This window comes from Bactrocera neohumeralis, chromosome 5 (assembly GCF_024586455.1).
Source record: "Bactrocera neohumeralis isolate Rockhampton chromosome 5, APGP_CSIRO_Bneo_wtdbg2-racon-allhic-juicebox.fasta_v2, whole genome shotgun sequence".
NCBI lineage: Eukaryota > Metazoa > Arthropoda > Insecta > Diptera > Tephritidae > Bactrocera > Bactrocera neohumeralis.
The window spans coordinates 78,616,161-78,636,882 of NC_065922.1; the positions used below are offsets into that span (position 1 = coordinate 78,616,161).

Below are 20,722 nucleotides of genomic sequence, written 5' to 3' on the forward strand. Positions count from 1 at the left end.
CCAATTGTCGCACAACTCGTAAACACGATAATGATAATGTTCCATTTGTTGGCAGGCCCCCATTTCTCTAATACATGGACATGTAGACGCGTACACCGCGACCACGAGCCTCTGCTATTGTTCTATATAATATATAAGTATGTGCTCATATTAGCTGCTTATGATCGCACAATTTTCATATGAATGTAGATGTTCATACATATATTGTATGTACATATTATCTACAATCGCCAAGCAAAATAATAGAGACGCGTGCAATTATTTATAGATTCAATTTATAAATTTCTTGTTTGAGGTAAACAAGCCAGTCAAACGGAGCGCGGTTCGGAAAATTTTACTTTTAAAGGCCATATTAGTTAATTTTATTTACAGTGACGCCACGCAAAATCATCAACAATTTGAATATTAAGGAGTTTTCGCATTGAATGCTTTGGTGGAGCCACGTTTCGTGCTGGCCTTTTCTATAGGTTTTCGTATAACTTAATTAATAAATAATAAATAGCGACTCTCTGAGCGCCAAGTTGGCCCCTTATTGGAAGAGAGATAACCTGCCGTCGGCCGCTCACTCAGTTGCCGCTGTTGACTGGCTAGAAATCAAAAATCGTTGTGCATGTGGACGCTAGTCGCAAGATTTTTCAGTTCTAGTGGAGCCTTTGCGCGGGTTGGTTCAGTCACGTTTCGTCAGTACTTGAATAAAAAACAATTTGATTAAATATTTCCGCTGTGACGTGGTTAACTACTGTGAAGATGTCTTTGGTTCGTTTAATTGGCGCTGAGGTGAGGCTTTTATATTAAACGCCCTAATACGAAATGTACATACATTTGTATGAATGAAGTTGCCTTTATATTGTAAGCAGCATTGTTGAGATAATATAATATAATAACATAATAATTCAACACAACAATTGTTATATTGGTGTTTATTTTGCTCGAAGCCACGCGTGGCAGTGAAATTATCACAATAATGTTATGTAACTTATTCGTGGGTAGAACACGACAACTGCTTGCCGTTGCCTAGCGGCTGGATGGAAATATTTTTTGTATTGTTTTTGTGTTTTTATTTAAGTAGATAGATATAGCATTTTAAGTTAATAGATTACGCTCACCTTGCTGCCGGCCAAAAGAGCGACTTGTGCTGAGTGCGTGGCTACCGGTCGGTAAATTATGAATTCGATTTTCGCGCCGGTTAAAACTATATAGAGGTATAAGTACTTAGTACATAACTGATAATACGATACGAAATTTTAGTTAGTCCTTTGCGAGAAGGAAATAATAAATAACAAATCTTGGTGTTATCAATTTTTAAAATGTGAAATCAGCAACTGGCGAGATTTGTATTGTAGCACTAGCAAACTAACTGAAGCAAATTGTTGTACTGTCTGTAAGATTTTCGTGCAGGGCATGTATACTTATACTCTTTATGTACATACTTATGTGTATATAGTATATGGTATATGGAAACTGATAATAAACCGGTTCATAAGTCAACCTAACAAGTGGAAAGAATAGGCATATGTATGCAGATATAATCAAGGTATATAGTATACCTATGTATGTACATATGTACATATATATACCAAGTATACCACATTACACATATGTGGTTTAACACTTTGAGCACGTACAACTTTTTTTATATAAGCAATATAAACAATAAAAATGTGATATTGTGTTTATCAGTTAGAGAAAATTAAGAAGCAGTTGGCGATAAAACTATAAAAATTAATTAAAAAGTATAACGGCACCAAGAAAAAGTAATTTGATTTTTATGACAATATAAACAAACACTGTCATACACATATGTACATACATTATAATTTAACGGTATATGAAGTCGTATGTGTATTCGACATTGGAGTAAACTTTTCGCTGCTTGAGAGTGTTTACTCTCTTATTATAAATACATGTACATAACATTAGTATATTCCTTCATTGATAAGCTTGTGTGATGCGATTTGATGCATTTACCCAAGCACTTTGACTTTTGCTCGTGGAAGAGTCCGTGCAATGTCAAATCAATTAAAACTGAAATCAACAGTTTTATCAACTAAATTTGAATACCTCAACAGTTCATGAACCTGACAGTTTCAGAATGCATTTATGTAGCTATTAATTTACGCGACAAGGAAAAAGCGAACCCAAGCGTATGGAAATGAATTAAATAGAAAGGAAACAAGAGTAAAACATATCTGCATTTCCAAATAAAAGGATTTTAAGGTGTGCATTGGATGGAATTCAGTTTTGTATTTGATGGCAATGAATCAAAGACCGTCAAGGATACCTCCCTAGAGTTAATATTTTGGCAAAATATATTAATTGCTTTTCTTTTCTTGTTTTAGTGCCGTTTGTTGGCTAAGCGCGGCTACGCTTCTTCTCCAGCAACTACAAAAATGTTCATCGATGGCAAATTTGTGGAGTCTCAAACCAAAGAATGGATCGATTTGCACGACCCCGCTACCAATGAGGTCATCAGCCGCGTACCCAAGTGCACACAGAGTGAGATGCAAGCAGCTTTGGAGTCCAACAAAAAAGCGTTCAAATCGTGGAGCCAGCAATCAGTGTTATCCCGCCAGCAGGTTATGTTCAAATTACAAGCATTGATCAAATCGAATATGGGTGAATTGGCTAAGAACATAACCAAGGAACAAGGCAAAACACTTGCCGATGCTGAGGGTGACGTTTTACGTGGATTACGTAAGTCATTTTTTTTTAGCACTATTCCCTCTGTTGCATTAACAGCCAATATTTTTTATATTTTATAATTAAAACAGAGGTAGTTGAGCACTCTTGTAGCATTCCCTCGTTAGCAATGGGTGAGACTGTGGCTAACGTGGCACGCGATATGGATACTTATTCGCTTGTCTTGCCTTTGGGTGTCACTGCGGGTATTGCACCTTTCAACTTCCCCGCCATGATTCCACTATGGATGTTCCCTGTGGCCATTACCTGTGGTAACACCATGCTTCTGAAGCCATCAGAGCGAGTGCCCGGTTCGACTATGCTGTTGATGGAGCTGCTAAATGAAGCTGGCTGCCCACCTGGCGTTGTTAATGTCATTCACGGTCAACATGATGTTGTCAATTTCATCTGCGATGCACCCGAAATCAAAGCCGTTTCCTTTGTCGGCTCTGATGCTGCAGGCAAATACATTTATGAGCGTGCTGGCAAAAATGGCAAACGTGTGCAGAGCAATATGGGTGCCAAGAACCACGGTGTTATTGTGGCCGACGCAAACAAGGAGAACACCTTGAACCAACTGGCTGGCGCCGCTTTTGGTGCTGCGGGTCAACGTTGCATGGCACTTTCCACTGCTGTGTTTGTTGGCGAAGCACAGAAATGGATTCCAGATTTGGTTGAGCGCGCCAAGAAATTGAAGGTGAATGCTGGTCATGTGCCTGGCACTGATGTGGGTCCAGTCATCAGTGCACAATCGAAGAAACGTATTAATGATCTTGTTGAATCTGGAGTAAAGGAAGGAGCTAAACTTATTCTAGATGGACGCAATGTCAAGGTACCTGGCTATGAAGCAGGTTACTTCGTTGGACCCACCATCCTCTCTGACGTTACACCCAATATGGAGTGCTACAAAGAGGAAATATTTGGACCCGTCTTGGTAATTTTGAAAGCCGATACCCTGGACGAAGCTATTCAAACCGTCAATGCAAATCCCTACGGCAACGGTACAGCGATCTTCACCACTAATGGCGCAACTGCACGCAAGTTCGTCAACGAAATCGATGTAGGTCAAGTAGGTGTGAACGTACCCATACCCGTACCTCTACCCATGTTCTCGTTCACCGGCACACGTGGCTCCTTCCGAGGGGATCACCACTTCTATGGCAAAATGGGCATCAAATTCTACACACAAACCAAGACCGTAACTCAATTGTGGCGCGAAACCGATGTGACGCACACCCAGGCGGCGGTAGCCATGCCCACGATGAAATAGATCAAAATTACAACCTATATAAAGTGATAGTCCAGGACATTCGTCTTCCTATTTAAGATGCCTTAGTGTCAATGACCGGTACATAAATAACGAAGTTCATATATTTTTGTACGCTTGATATTTTCAAAACAATCCATACATGGAAATGCTGCATTTATTTTTTTGTATATACTTATTAAGAATGTAAAGTTGCTATGAGCTCATTTGTTGCATAAATGTTATTAAGAAATAAATATATGAATACATACTGATATTAAAAGAATGGTTTCATGAAATAAGTATTAAGGTATTTACACGAAGGGCTCACGAAGGCTATGATTTCGTAGGCACATGTACATATATGGTAGTGGAATAAACTTTCTAAGATATTGGGAAATCGATTTCTTGCTGTGACATTTGATATTTTATTGACACGAATAATAATGGAACGAAAAATATGATAGCATAAATAGTGTGTGCGATCTTCCGAAAACTGCGATCAATAGTCATAAAAGTCATCCGACTGTCATACCCTTCTATTCAGTTGTTCTAATCTTCTATTTAGCCCATGGCATTCTTCGATTACGTGTTAGAAGGATATACAATTTTATTGTCTCATTGACACTGTCAAATTTGTATATACTCATAAATTCATTGGATCATCGCAATGATTGTCCGATCTTCAAAGCCATCAAATGGTAGCGAAAATAAAATCAAAGGATACATGAAGTGTTTTTGCGAAGCGCCTTCGTCATAAATTTGACATTATTGTGTGACATTCTACTAAAGGAGTTATTTCCGCCTCATCCCCTTTCTCTAAGGCGGAGTGTTGCTTGCCAATCTGCGGAAGCGTTGAAGCGCACATTTTGCGGATTTCATTGCCGATTTTGGCTGTTGTAATATTTTATTGGCTAAATTGATGATTTCAGCTGTGTAAGTTAGTGATCGAAAAAGGGAGGAATCGTAAAACTCCTAGTGTATTGCTTATAAGTAGACGTTGATTACGTGAGAAAATATAGTCAAATTCATAAATGTCAAATGTCTCATACACGACTCCTCTAGTAACGCCCACTAATAACTCAAACTAAATAATTGAAACCTTTATATAATAATTGCTCTCAGAGAATGCGATCCGAAAAAAGTGTCGAGAGCAAAAAAAATCATATCTCACTTACATATGTAGGTAAGAAAGAAATTTAGAACATATATTGTTGAGTTCCTTTTATAAAAGTAGTGATGGCTTTAACGAAATGCAAACTTTTAATTAAGTAGTACCTACTGTTATATGGATTCCTTTTATTTGAGAATGTTTCAATACACACCGAATTCAATCTGTATTTACTTTCTATCAAATTAAGTAGGTCCAAAGAATAGGCCCTAACCCAAAGAGTAAAAAATAAAGAAAATAAATAAAAAAAGTAAGAAAGAGTTAAGTTCGGATGTAACTGAAAATTATATACTCTTGTAACTTGCAAGGATCTAAGTGAGGGAAATACTGTCAGGTGTAGTTAATCTTCATATTAAACTAGCAAAACCCTTAACTTCAGCTGCACTGAAGCTGTTATTTTTGGGAAAAAGAACGTGTGCAATTTTGTCCACACTTTAAGGAGTAATTACCCTTTTGTTAAGCTTTTGTGGGTTCAGTGAGCTCATAGTTTACATTATGAGGTCACTAACTATTTTGTTTATATTTTATGAGGTCAATGACCCTTTGGTTTATATCTAGCAAAGTCCGAAACCAAATCAATGTGGTATTTGTTTATATTTTTCCAAGGTCAATTTATGAGATCAATGACCCTTGTTTTTACATTTAGCCAAGTCCACAATCTTTGTTTACAAAAAGATTCTCTCCGAATTTCAATAATATATCTTAACATTGATCAATATATTAGGCAAACAGTCAGTTATAGGCACTATGATCCACATCTTCGATATCTGCGGGCTTGAACAGTGCGATTTTGACAATTTTTAGACTTGAGATGACATACATACTTTAAAGGAACTACTTGTCAAGGAACATATGTACATATGTACCGAGTTTCATGAAGAAACCTTACGTTTTATTAAAGTTACAGCCTGTACTAGTAGATGGACCGACGGATGGACAGGCAGTCACCCGGATTTCAATTCGGCTCATCAACCTGATTATATATATGTAAATAATATATGTATAAATATATATTATAATAGTATAACCCTACACTTGTCTACTATATTCTGTAGCAACATGTTGCAAGAGAATAAAAAGAAAGAGTCCACGCTCGACTCTAATGCAGAATGATTTATAAATCTTTCCACGTGCCATAAGCATAAAAATACATGCAGCACTAGAAAACGATATGAAAAATCGAAGGATCTCATTAAATTGCCTGCCGGCATAACAGCCACTCTTATTCAGAGCGGTTTTTACGACCGAGCGCCTTAAAATCCTTAGGAAATGAGGAAAAAACAAAAGAAATATATTGCTGTGTGCTTTGTGGTTTACAACTTCATTCGGCTGGCAGCATAACTTTAAATACAACGTTGCACGTATTAAGATCTTACACACCTTTTCGTAGCGTGGACAGACTGCACAATCTGCCGATGAAGACATTCTTGTCGCTTACGTACTTTCTGCGCAGCTGCCTTTATTTTCATGCTGGTCAGACTTGATTAGCACGAAGGATGTAGAGCATTCTCACCTGTGGCGCAACCACTCAGAAATAAGTGTACCGACTGTGTGCTTAACAATAGCAGAGATAATTAAATAGTCAACTAGGGCGCATGCGCGAATGCGTCAATGCTTTATTACACATTTGCAAAGATAAGCAGATTGTGAAACAAACTAATTCAGTAGCGCATAACTATTTTGACACGCTTTGCAACTTTAGCTCTGCGGAAATCAATTTCATACTTTGACAACTGCTTTCGTTATACGAAGATAGTACGAATGGCGTACAGGCATGTATTTAAATATATGTTGTAAAATTAAGACAGTTAGTTAAATTTTTATATTAAAATTAGCCAAAAATCAAATACCTGCTATGGTGTGACTTTTCTAAAAACGGAAGTTTTCTCAACAATTTTTTGGCGGCTTTCCTCAGAGCTCCAACTGAATAAGACAATCAAGCAGAAATGTCTAACTAAAAGTTTATAACTCGAAATGAATTATCATTATACATATAAAAACATTGCAAACATATGCAGTCCATTTCGATGTCCATGTTAAATACCCAAAACTGCTACCCATAAATCCACACAAAATGCACTTAGCAATAATAATTTGAGAGAATTTCCATTCAAGCGTGAAAACTTTTAACATTGATTATTTCGGAATATTGCGCAAAATCTAATTAATCCGATTAAACAACGCTAAAACTATTCCACTCATCAGCTTTGGGCTAAACGAGCTATCCTCTAAAAGCATAGTTGTTACCATACCACTACAGTATGTATAGTATATATGTACATATAAATATATAATAGAGTGTGTAATTATGGCTTACGAACCATCGAAGGGATAAATAAAAAGCAATGAAATTATCCAATATTTTTTGCTTGTTTCGTTTGGACGTAAGAGCTGTATATTCATATACTTATAAGTACCTTATATAGTATATTCAACAAAGTGGAAAATTAAATGAAATCCCTCACGTCTGTAAAAAAGCCACAATATTTTAGCAAAATCCATTTTTCGCAAGTTTATGTAACAACATTATAGACTCCCCCTCCGATATTTTCCACATTCCATCGCCGTTTCATGAAATTCGAACACGGCAAAGGCCGAAATCTTATTTCTTCAACCTTTGCCGAAGGATTTCCTGCATTTTGAGTGCATTGAAGCACGAAATTAAGAAAGTTCCCACAAGCTAATAATCATAAATCAGAAAAACTCTCTCATATTTTTCATACACATGCGATTAAGATGACAGTTGTGTTGTTGTTGAATAGGATAACATATCCTGTCTGTCAGTTTTGACGGACATAAGTCGATTTCTCCTCAAATAAATTGTCAACTCGGAAAGTGTCATTGGAAAAACATTATAATATATGTACATATGTAAGAACATTAATGATGTAGACACATATGTATGTGCATATACACACTTACATATTATATGCTATATACATAAGTATGTATGTATGGCGCTTAATTTAAACCCAAAACAAGTATAGCGATGCAATATGTGCAGTTAATTTCAATATACAAAAGTACATATGTATAATATATTTTTTGCTTGAACTCTGTGCTCGCTGCGAGTCTGCCGAGTGTAATTATGTGCATATAATAGCATAATTACAGTGCAGTCGCGCTTAGGTTTGCATGAACAAATTTATACTTTTGCTAGTCCACCCAGTAATGAAGCGCACTTTGAGCCAATTTTGATGCGCATATCTTTAACGCAAACAAATAAATGAAATACAAAATACTCGACATGTGTAAAGTGTAACAATGTGTGGTTCGCTGTCAGTTGCCTGACACCCTCCTCCATGTGCACATTTATGTTGACATCTTCGGCATATGATACCCACAAACATACGAGACTCAGCGCGCGTGGGTAGCACAACGCTTTGTGATAATATCGTAGAATTCGACAATTTTACATCCCGGCACGCAGTGTGCCTTACCGTCGTTTTTTATTTACTCGTTTTTGTGTGCATTCCAATAACTAATTGCATGAAATTGTCAGCCCTCTATCAATTGGCTGACCATATGGCGCGCGTGCGCTGACTCTGCTCGCAATTGCAATGTATTTTTTATTGTAATTGTCCTTTATCTAAAACGTTTCACTACTCTTTTAATGACATCGAACTAACTTATTTGAGGTGTTTCGCTGGGACATGCATTAAATTGCTTTTGATTATTTGATTAGTTTCGATGTGGGCAGTGTGCCTTCTAATGACATAATTTTTAGGAACTGTTAGAGAATCTTACACATCAGATACATACATACTTATGTATAGTATGTATGTACATACATATACATATGTATAAATTCAGGTCTGTGAGAAAAAATGCATATTTTATTTTATTACTAGAGCCTATTGGTAAACAATTTTTTCCATCAGAAAGTGTGTCCATTCACAAATGATGCTGAGTTCTTTTAGAAGCCCGCTATTTACACCAGATTTGATCTGTAGGCAGACCTACCTATTTGTAGGAAGTTGTGTTAACATTTACACTTATAAAATGTGATTATATTCGATTGAAATAGCCAGAAAAGCAATTTTAAACGAGCAATCAGCTTAAAAGGTCAGATAAAGTCGTGAGAAATTTTCTGAGATTAGGAGCTAAATATGTCATATCCAATAAAAAATCAAGGAGCAATATCATTATATATATTATTAAAAAAGATTAAGGTGCCTATGAAATAATCGCCAAATTAAATCTCCCCATAGCATAAGTTTAAACTTTTTCATTGGGGGCGTTTTTGTACGTGACGGCTCCCAAACACAGCGCGCAAACACGTTTCGCCTTCTACTTGGTACTTCGTCAAAGACCGGAAGTCGTAAGCGGCCTGAGCCATATGTAAAAGAATCGTTTCTGGCCACTCCCAAGTGAATAGCTATCAGAGATATCTCCTCACTTGCGTGAACTTCTACACATGACTCCATCCTAAATGGTTTCTACGCCAGTAAAGAAGAATAGCATATGAGTTGGACTGAAGCTGTCTGTAAATAATTCCCCTAGAATTAGCCGTGATTTTGGTGGTGGATATGTATGGTAGGGTTCCCTACCATGGAAAGCTCAAACTTGATGTGTTCTTTGGGTATTTGGAGGATAGCGTGGAAATTAAGTTAACGTTTCAACGGGACAATGCCAGCATCTACCTCTCCAAGAAGACAAAGGAGCATTTTTCTCTCCATACAATTGCTCTAATGACCAGCCGAAAGACCAGATTTAAACCTCGTCGAAAATGTTTGGGGTATAATTCAAGGGCTACGTATGCGAATGGGCGACAATACTTGGCCTCACAAGATCTAAAAACAACAATTTAGCAGGCAGGATATGGAGAGAGGTATATTGCAACAGTTAATAAACTCGATCTCAGCCAGAATGTAAGTATGTATAAATGGGTTTTTTTAGATTTATATTGCCGGTAGAGGTGCTACCGTTATTAGAAGAAATAGAAACTTTTGAATTCGTCAATTTGAAGTCAAGAAAAAATTATATTTTTGAGTATTCACTGGTTCTCATTTCCTTAATAATTTGAAGAAATAATGTGTTTCTTGTTTTCACCAAACCGGCACATTCTTTGATAAGTTAGAACGATTAAAACTAATTTCCTGTCATTAATTTCTGACACGGACAAACATTAGAGCGCCCACACATTGACACTTAAAGAAGTTAAAAAAAGGTAAAACGAAGAGGCAACTCGAGAGAGCCTTTAGAAGTAATGCGTAACTCGCCATATAATAGCTCGTACTATTACGGAATTTATTTAATAATTGGTCAGTGAGTGTCCTCGATGTACTGCCCTGACTGACTTACGTCCTTTCACAACAGGCCAGCCAAAACGTTAACCAGCGATGCATGCCATTAGTGGGACATCACGGACATTTGCGCAGTGGTTCACGGGCTGACTATTCGAAAAGTTTCTTTAAAATATAATGATTTTTACTTTGCAGAACTTCCGCCAAGGAAATTATCTTGGAACGTAATAGCTACATCTCGGTCATTGCAGGAAGGAAGTTGAGGGTGCGATTAATAACAGTTTCTGCTGATGTGCGATGTGTTGATTTTGTGGTCGACTCGATGTCTTGTGTGGGAAAGTGATTTCGTTTTGTACATACATACCTATGTATGTATGTGTGTATATGGAGAAGAAGGGTCATCCACACATTTGTGTACATGTGTATGAGAAAAATGCGCGCAAAAATTAGCGTTCGGACTTATGATTGCAGAAGTGAATCTGAGTTATTTTTATGAGTTTCCGTGGAACAATGTTGCGTACTTGCCAATACAAAAGATTGTTTACAACAAAAGGATTTCATTTACAGGGGAAATGTATTAAAATAAATTAACTGTTACTGCGTTGGTAACACACGTTTTTCGCATGAAATTATAGTTTGTAAAAAAATGCTAATCTGAGTTTCGGCTCGCAGAGACTATGTGTTCTGCCCATGGCTTCCCTTTTTATACACTACCGCTGCGGATGTTCAATGAACATGTTTTCATTTAAATATGCATTTATGTATATAGAAATATGCATATTCATATATACATATGTAAGTACGTGTTGTACATATGCATATTTAATGTAATAAAAATTATGTAAACGGTATGACTGACAAATGATTATGTGTGTCCGCTGTCAAAATATATTAGTCTCACTGAAAAAATGTTCATTTGAGAAACTTGCCTGGGATCGTAAAAAAAAACAGAAGAGAAGTAAGATGTGCTACTATGAAACAGTGGAATTCACGCTTAATTTATGCAACAATCTCCAGGTACGGGCATAAAATGCATATTTGTGAGTGATGGAATGTCAGTCAGAAACTAACAATCATTTCTTGTATTTTTTTTTCTTCGTGGCGAAATGTATCCTTTCGCTAAAGGTAAAAATGAAACGATGATCATAAAAAACGAAGATGGCACGAAATGTAATTAAATTCTTGTTAGCTATGGTAAACCCAATATCGGCGCGAAAGGGTTACATTTGAGTGTGTCACATTTTTTTTGACATCTTTGCAGCATGGGGAATTCATTGAAAGCAATTGTATGACGCCTCAAAATCAGTTAAGACATGAAAATACCAAATTTGCCGTAAGCAAAAACATATTGTTGGTATGACAGTACAGACCAATAAATGTAAAGTCAACGAGGAATATTTTTGGAAATGAAATTTAATGATAACCTAATGCTTCGGTTATACTTCTGCGTCCTTTACTTAGTTTATAAGTATAGTTAATAACAAACGTTCCTATAAAATCAATAGCTCTTAGTATATAAGTATAGTATAGTATATGAATACATCACTTACATATGTACATTAGAACTCTCATATAAGGTATTCGCAACTTGTTTGAAAAATATAATTTTATGCAAGTAAAGTAATTGTCAATTAGTTGTTATTTTTTCAACAAAATAAACTCGTTTTCGAGACTTCAATTTGACCACTTCCCAATTAGCAAGCATGTTGAATAATGTAGAATGCTCGTTTTCCAAGTGATATGCGGCGTAGGTCACCAGACCTGATCACTTTCACATGCTGCAGCTCTTCATTTGTAAGCTCAAACGGATCAACTGACATTTATGTCTGACAACTTTGTCCCATGACCGCTATATTTACATTTAAATAAACATGTTGACACTTACAACTGTCCGACGTGACGAAACAATATCAGAGGTCCAATAAAAGTCTTAACCAAAGCAATCAAAGGAGGCATAAGAAAACAGTTACAGGACAATAGAAAAAAGGGTAAATAACCCTTACAAACTAGCTGACGTATAAGTCGCAATGCTGAACAAGACGAGAGCAAAGAAAGTTACTTATACAAGATTGCAGAAATGTTGTAACCCGTCGCAGAACATGTAGTTTTGTCACAAGAAACCGGACCAAATATTTGGACATTTCGAAACACATCATTGACATTTTACGCTCAACAACGTAAAACGGGACAGTTATCAATGCAGTTGTCTGGCCGCGAGGCGTCAGCCGCACAGACCGATCGCAAGCAAAGGATTCATAAGAAAGTTTTATTTGTTTTCTTTATTGGCTGGTGGCCACATTTCCACACCGTTTTCCACGTCAATGTAAGTATAAGGAAACTACATATAATATACATATGCATGTGTGTAGTTGTGAGTGGCATGCGACAAGCGACTTAGTGCGTCTAACCGCCAGAACAAACAGTAATCCATGTGTTCGTATGCATATTCTTTGAGGTTTTCGCCTGCAACAACAACAGACTTGTTTGAAAAAATATGATGAATTGTATGAAAAGCCAGATTTTCGGGATTATCGATTGTTGTTGGCAATTTAGGTGCATACGACAGCTGTCATAACTGCGACGACTACCGCATGAATTATGTATATATGTACATATGTATGTAAAAATGTCTAAATGGGACTAAGCAGTTGCAAAATAAATTGAAATTGAAATTGAAAAAAGGTGCTAAGACTTTCCTTGGCGTAGGCAAACTGCTACACTTCTCTATTTGTTCGTTTGCTTGATACTGTGATTGTTTGTATTTTCATTGAAGACAGAAGCAAACCGAAATCTAACGTGTTACATCTTGAACAATCGTATTATATTTTTCTCACTTTTGTCCAATAGCGGTATTTTCTAGAAAGGATTACGTACACAAAGCAGAAGTGACAAATACTCGCAGTCGTTGAATTTTAATATGAAATGAAATGTTGCTTTTCCAGCTAATAGCAGTTAAACTGTAATAATTAACGTTTGTATTAGCATTTGTAAGGGCAACTATTGCTGGGTGTTGCGAACCGCATTTGCTTTTTGCTGAACTACTTAAAGCACGCCAATAAGTTCAATTGCCATGCCTTTGAGAAGACCGCGCAAGCGCAGACGTCTTTTTTGCCGAAAAATATAAGAAATAAATCAGTAAGACAGCTGTATGGTGCAAGGGTCATCTTAACTAATGTAACGTTTGTTCAGCCAAAGGCTACTCACACATTGCTCACCGTGAGTGCTGCTGCGGTAACTAAACTCATAAGTCGGTCGCCTTTACCGCCAACCCCTACTGTGCCACCGGTTCTGATTTTCACCAGTGTCCTCGCAATTTTTCGCTACATTTCCTAGTCTTGCCAAAGGCAACAGCTGTCATTTGCCAATGCTATGGTCGAACGGCCGCTGCTCCAGTTGCATAATCTCGGCAAAAGACGACGAAAATCCCCGGGCAACTGCACTGCTTTACCTTTACATCTTATTGTTGTTGTCTTATACGATTGCTTTCTTTGACGAAAATCAAATAAATTATAATGGCAATTTGTATGCATGGCATCTGTCGGTTAGCCAATGCAAAAAAGTGTGTGGACAGGCGTGCAACGGGTGAAAAGCGTAAAATTGCTAGAAGATTTCGAGATATTAAGTGCAAAGAATTGAACGACCGTAACGAACGGTTATGTGGGTTGAAGAACTTACTAAGAAATACAAATGAAGTATCATTTATGAAAACTATTTGGTTAAAGCGAATGAAAAAAAAAAAAATAAATGCACAGAGGACCATTGTGCAACATCGGTTTATAAGACAGCCGTTAAGAAGCAGTTAAATATCTGCTTAGTTCCCATGAAAAAGTTTGTCCTCCAGGAAGTACTAATTTAACTACTAAGCAGCCTCGCCTCCTTTTCGCCCGTTCATTCCACTTCACTTAACCGACAAACGAAAGTGCATTTCAAGCGTACCACCAATTACCGATTTTCAATTACTTGCAATTGCTATTTTTTAGGATCTCGTGCAAACTGTCGCACATAAATTGCAATTTACTTTGAGCCAAATCGTGTTCAATTTACGATGGGGCTGCAATAGCAACATGAAATTATCCTTTCGTTTGTTGATCGTCAACTTCATTAACGATGTCTTTTGTTCGGCTAGACAAGCCTGCGAAGATGTGAGCCTCGCTAAAGGTGGAAATCAACCTAAAGGAAGATGCTCTATATTATTTGCAATAACTGCATTGCTGCACTATATCTCTTGTATTTATGTGTACATGTGTGTGTGTATGTGGTTGCCAAGATCGCATTCCGTTTGCTACATGCACAACGCTTCCTTCCACTCCACTTCTGCTCGACAGTTCGTGTAGGGTCCTTGACTGTGTTTGAGTTTTCATTACGTACTCATTGTTCTCATTTCAAAGATTTGTCTGTTTGCAGCACTAGCTGTCTAAGGCACTCAGCCGCTGCGTGTCCTGCTGCAGCCTGTCAGTTGTTGGATTTTTAGTGCGAAAAGTTATGAGCATAAACATGACATTTAGAGGCACAAAAGGATATTTTCTGCACTTCTGCACTTCTGCACTGTAATTTGGCAGAACGGATCGGCCATAATGTTGGCGACAATACTCACTGGCAGCCGCTTGAACAGGAAGTAAAACGAAAAGAACATTTCGAGATGATTGTTTTACTTATAACAGCCAGCGGTAAAGTAAATATAAAATAAAAACATTTATTAAACTAAACCGTTGGAAAATAGTTTTCCAAAACAGCAGTCAACGCTTTTATGCCTCACTTCCGTCTGGTCCGATGAGAACGGTCGTCGGACAATGGTCAGAGTCCAATTATTCTTCAAGCATAAAAACATAATGGTCAAAGAATTAATAAGATTGAGTTAGTTGCGAATAGTATTACTCCAGACGTGTCTTTATATATTGCAAGCAATAGTTTTGAAATATTGAGTGTGGTCATAACGTCCCAAGGCAACGTGTATTAACATTTTTATCGGATGATAAATCATTCATTTAAAAATCAATATTAAAATAGCAAACCGCTTACAATACCTAAATATAATACAAGCAGAACACTCACTTCGTTCCACCCTTTAACCGTTCGCTAATTAATCATTTCCGCACTCAAATATTATTGCGAATTCAAATCGGTAAGCCAAAGAGCAAAGGATTGCGATCGGCACATGCTCAAAACATATTCAAACACAATGCCCAAAACATACAAAATGCACCGAAAATATACTCTCCGTTTGTTTTACATTTGTAAGCGGTTCAATTGTTTGTATTTTTCTGCGAAATGGAAATGGCAACAACAACGCATTGCTCCAATATTTTCAGATTGCAAAAAGTCGAAAGGATAACTAATCAAAATCACATTATTCATTGTTTGACGTTTTTGTTGCATTACTTTGGGAAAACTAAACCCTTTTTAGCGTATTAATGCGGCGCTGTGTTTGCGATATAATGTAGCGGCGAGGTAAAGGGTGAAAGTGAATGTTGTTTTTCGGCTTTTTCATAGCGCTTTGCCACAATTCGCAACACCTTTCAACAACCTATACAGCAAACAACTGAAGTTTTTCCTCGAAATTACGAATTGTGCGCTACTGTCTTACGCAAAGACATAAATCGTAGCCATTTGAAGACCAAGGGTTTAAGGAGATATTATTAATGAAATGCTTTATTCTTAGATTTGTTTTGAAATTGAAACCTATGGAACTTTTGCTTTTATACGCTGTTATTAAGTTTGCCACGATGTTTGTAACAAAAGGAAACGTCGGAGGCCCTACAAACTAAGTACTATACACCCTATCAAGAAAGTATCGGGAATTCTTCATTTCCCCCTCTCATCTCCCGCTTAAATGGAAGACAGGTAAATTTTTTCTTAGGTTGGTACAACTGTCCTTAATTATGACGCCAAAAATTAGCGCGATCTGTCAACCAGTGTGTTTACAGCAACTGTTTATGTCAGTCGGTCTCAGTAGTGTTTGTCGAATTTTAAAATTTAAATCTACGTATTTGTGTTAAATTCTGGTCAAACATTCAACAAATATCATTAAGCAAGCACCGTAATCACCTGATATGGCCCCCTGTGACTTTTACCTTTCTCCACACAGAAATATCCACTTCGGGCAATATGCTTCGACTCAATTGAAGACATCAAAACAAATTCGACGCGAGAGCTGAAGGACATCCCGAAAAGTGCCTATAAATATTGTTTTGACGATTGGAAGAAGCGTTGCCACATGTGCATCGCTTCAACTGGATGTTACTTTGAAGGCAATAAAATAAATTTGGATGATGATTGAAAATTTTTCGTTTTATTTATAAATTCCCGATACTTTCTTGACAGGTATACACTTGTTCAGTGGGATAAGCTGAGTAAATTTAGCCATGTCCGTATGTCCTTCTGTCCGCCTGTATATACGCGAACAAGTACCTCAGTGTTCGAGATATCGAACTGAAATTTTGCACACTTATTTTTCTCCCCAAGAAGGAATCGATATCGGGCCACTTTAGCATATAGCTACCATACAAATTGGACTATCGGAAATCAAGTTCTTGTAGAGGACGACGAGATGTTTTCAAGAAATTTAGGCATCGCTACAATCTGAGAAAATATTCATCAGATCATGTTAAATGATTTTTAATACTTTCTCTTTACAAATAAACTTTTAAAACTTTTTTACATAAATACTTGTTTTTAATCGACTGGATGTGCTAAGGGCCACAAAGTTACCACTTTTAATTCATTTCTTATCTTCTCTTAAAATGACGCGCTACCCACTGTTTTACTTTCTTCAACTTGACATACCACACGAACTCACTTTCTCGTTGAAACTGACACATTTGCGCACCATTAACTCAAGCACTCATTAAGAAAGATTTTACATGCAAATGTGTTGGAAAATCACTGAATTATGTGAATCGACGTTAAACGACTGAAAACCTTGCTAATTGTCCGTCCCTAATTGCTTTGCGGTTTGGTCGGTTTTAAAATTCTCTAAAAATTCAAATCCGATCATAAAAAATTCAATCCCTAACTAAAGCGGTCGTAGAAAAGGACATTTTTCAACTAATGATGTGCAAAAGTGCAGAGGTACACGAAATTTACCATACAGATATACCATATATCTATACATACATATGGTTATGATAATGGGTTCGTAAGTATGAATATGTCTTTGAAGGACTCATATGTAAATTTTGTTTTTTCTGTTGTTGATTTGACGATTATAAAATAAGTTGTACTACAAGAAAACAGAGCACACTAAAGGTTCTAAAGTGCTGTGCAAAAATAGATCATTTTTTAAACCGAAATTTATTTGACAAATGGTGTGGAAAGAAGACTCCCATTGCATTAAAAAACTAAGAAAACTCGTAATGAGCTCTGATGAGAGGTTTACTCGCCACAGGAAGCAAAGGTGAGGTTACTACGTAGTTACACCAAAACTGAACTTATGAAGAAAGGAAAAGAAACTCATGGCAAGTTATTCAGCTTAAACGACGATTTGGTATTTCCTATATACATATACATACTTATATGTAATAGCAGTACTAATTTAATACTACTAACCAGCGAGTGGAAGGTGCTTGTCTAAATTTTATGCATACGAACGTGAAACTACACTAGACTTTACAATCTGTTGCTCTCGGTGCAATTTTGATCAAAATTGTCGCAGGAAGCAAGTGTCACATTTAGCTTTAATAAATGTCACCGTCGAGGAGACAATTTTTTAAAAATATATTAACTACTTTTTAACATGCAAAAGCACTGTTGCATGCCTCCATTACCTTTAAAGGAGACGGTTTGCTTCGAAATCTTGACACCCCAGTAAATTAGAAATTATAGTCTAACTAATATAAGGAAAACCACTTCCTCTGCCATCCTAATTTTTTCACATTTACTACCCACGATACGATCTTTCTCATATACAGGACTTTCAATTTGCCGCTATGACTGCAGGAATGTGTGTGAGTTCAAACGAACAATCACAAGATTTTATCGCGCTGCCTGGCAGGAAGAGCATAAGGAGATGAGAAAAGGCGCACAAGCAGAGGTGCACCAAAGCAGCTCATAGTCACCAACAATGCAATGTCCTTCGTTGTCACACGGCTCTCACCGAGGCGAGAGTGCCCGGAATTCCGTCGTTGCACAATACTATGTATTTGCTTGTGTTCGCATGACTTCAAGAGCGCCGTCTCTTTACTCACAACGAAAAGAGCACATTACGCAATGAGAGGTCGATTTAGTAAAGAAAACGGGGTTGCTATGTTAATGGCCATGGCGGGTATAAAAGCAGTTTCGCGCGCGTCGACTAATCAGTTTGTCAGCAAATGTGAACGAGAGCATATATATCAAGACGTTCTGAAGCTCAAATAATATTAGAAAAATATAAATATGTTAAAGTGGACGGCATCAGCGCAGAAGCTGAATCAGCTTACACCAAATATCCGAACGGCCACCACATCGATACGAACACCACATCCATTAGCGGAGGCCAAGCGTCGACGCCGACGTGCAACCATTTGTAACAAGGAGAACATACCATATACGTCAACTCCAATGGTGGAGAGAGAGCGTAATAGTCCGCTGTTACTTTCTCCATTAACGGATATTTTGAATGTCACACCAAAAGACATGTCGCCTTTAATGGAGCGTACACCAGGACGAATTCGAGTCACAAGCACGAGTGTAGCTAGTCGCCCACTGCCAAATCGACGACATTCAACAGTGGGTCTTTTTCTACATCCGGCACCGACTTACGCATCTACTTTGCCATGTTTCGAGGAAGAATATTCGCCGAGTACCGCGCTGCCGACCGGACAACAAGTAGCTCTAAGGGGACTACTGCCGGATCCCTTTATTAGCAATTTGCGTTACTTCAACACACCCGAGTTGGCGAAACGGAAACAAAAACAGGACTTAGAGAAACTAAAGGCCGCCAGAAAATCATTACCTAGAAAACTGGAAACAGATTTTGCGGAGATCGCGAAGGAATGTGGCGAGGAAAAGTTAACGAAGCACATAAAGAACGAGTCAGACTCGGCCGGTATGAGTGACCAAACTCTGGATAAGCTAATTGATGCTATTTTAGACTCGGCGCGAAAGGATGAGAAGAAGAAGGTGAAACCACGCAAATCTTTTAACCTGCGTCGTCGTACGCTACTCAAAAATCAAGCCGAACAAAAAGTCAGTGAATTGGTTCTTTCCCCATCCTATGCTGCAGGCGAGGATCCAGCGAGTGATCTCAGCTTTATCTTCGTTGACCAGCGGCCAAAGCAAGTGATGAAAACAGCGAACGCCACCAAATCACCACTTACTCCAGCGCCAGTAACGCCTCCGCCAGGCACACCAATATCCACTGATATTCTCCAAAAAATGCCCACACCCGCATCTACAAGTATTTCGACAACCGTTGCTAACTCTGCATACCAACATCATTACCTAAGCAGAGAACGACTGGACAACACCTTTCAGTTGGAGACGCCCGTGCGACTACCGTTGCAAAGAAAGCGGCAACGGCGTAAAACATTAGCAGCGCCAATCGGCAGTACGAAACGTTTGAAAACTGGAGGCACCAACTACTTCGAGGTGGGATTGGCGTTGCCTTCAATCTATGTCTAATATTGTTGCAGCTGTTGCTGTTGTTGTTGTACGAATTTATTTCTGTTTAAGATTCGACTTTTTGTTAATTTGTTGACAAACTAGGGGAAATGCTCACTTATTACGCTTTTAGATTTTAAGAAACTTATTTATTTTTAGTACTTAGCTAAATTATGTATTAAATGTTTACTTTTAAGTTATATTCTTTGTTTAATGAGTTGTCATACATCATCATCAGCGGTCTGAAAATGCATCATCACCGTTCTCAACATATTGGTGACACACTGAGGCTTCAAATAAATATATTTAATATGAAACAAAGAAAATTGTTTGAATTTCCAGACTCTTTACTCTCAAATACTGATTTTAAATTTCGGAATGGCTTGAAATATGCCAGCAAAACAACAATGTCTGATCAACAAATTGATAACTTCAAGAGCTGAAAGCGCAACAAATTAATTTCAAAGTATTGACAGAAATTTAATTTACGGTTTGCCGATGGTAAACCCTTCCATACTTCCGCTCTTCAGCAGACACACACAAATTGATTATTTGAAGGTTTGATCAACCAGTTGCGGAGGAAGGTTAAAATTAAATAGATATTTTTTTTTATTACTATAACAGGTTGTTTATTATAGAGCAAGGGTTAAACGAGCGAAAAAATGTCGGAAATAAAGAGCAAGGTTCAAAATGTTTTAGTGAGGGCGTGGATAAATGCAGCTGTTCATATGACGAAAATTAAGAACAGTGGATAAAAAGGAACATTTCTTATACATATGTACAAGTATATCGGGTTTTTGAAAC

The 20,722-nt window shown here is 37.5% G+C and overlaps 2 protein-coding genes across 3 annotated transcripts in view; both read left to right on the forward strand.

Annotated features, from left to right (window-relative positions):
- Nucleotides 1–623: 623 nt before the first annotated feature.
- On the forward strand, nucleotides 624–4,342 carry LOC126760279 (probable methylmalonate-semialdehyde dehydrogenase [acylating], mitochondrial). Of its 2 annotated transcripts, none has more exons than XM_050475802.1 (3): nucleotides 624–777; nucleotides 2,340–2,694; nucleotides 2,772–4,342. In XM_050475802.1, the coding sequence occupies exons 1-3, from the start codon at nucleotides 748–750 to the stop codon at nucleotides 3,947–3,949; spliced, it is 1,563 nt and encodes a 520-aa protein (XP_050331759.1). In that variant the 5' UTR covers nucleotides 624–747; the 3' UTR covers nucleotides 3,950–4,342. The 2 variants fall into 2 exon arrangements, with proteins under 2 accessions (XP_050331759.1, XP_050331760.1); XM_050475803.1 differs by lacking the exon at nucleotides 624–777 and adding an exon at nucleotides 2,194–2,217.
- A 14,314-nt stretch (nucleotides 4,343–18,656) lies between these two features.
- Nucleotides 18,657–20,722, forward strand: part of LOC126759379 (uncharacterized) — a 41,460-nt gene continuing 39,394 nt past the window's right edge. The window contains exon 1 of the mRNA XM_050474114.1: nucleotides 18,657–19,933. Coding sequence (XP_050330071.1) covers nucleotides 18,713–19,933 — 1,221 coding nt within the window. The 5' untranslated portion in view covers nucleotides 18,657–18,712. The remainder of the gene's footprint in view (nucleotides 19,934–20,722) is intronic.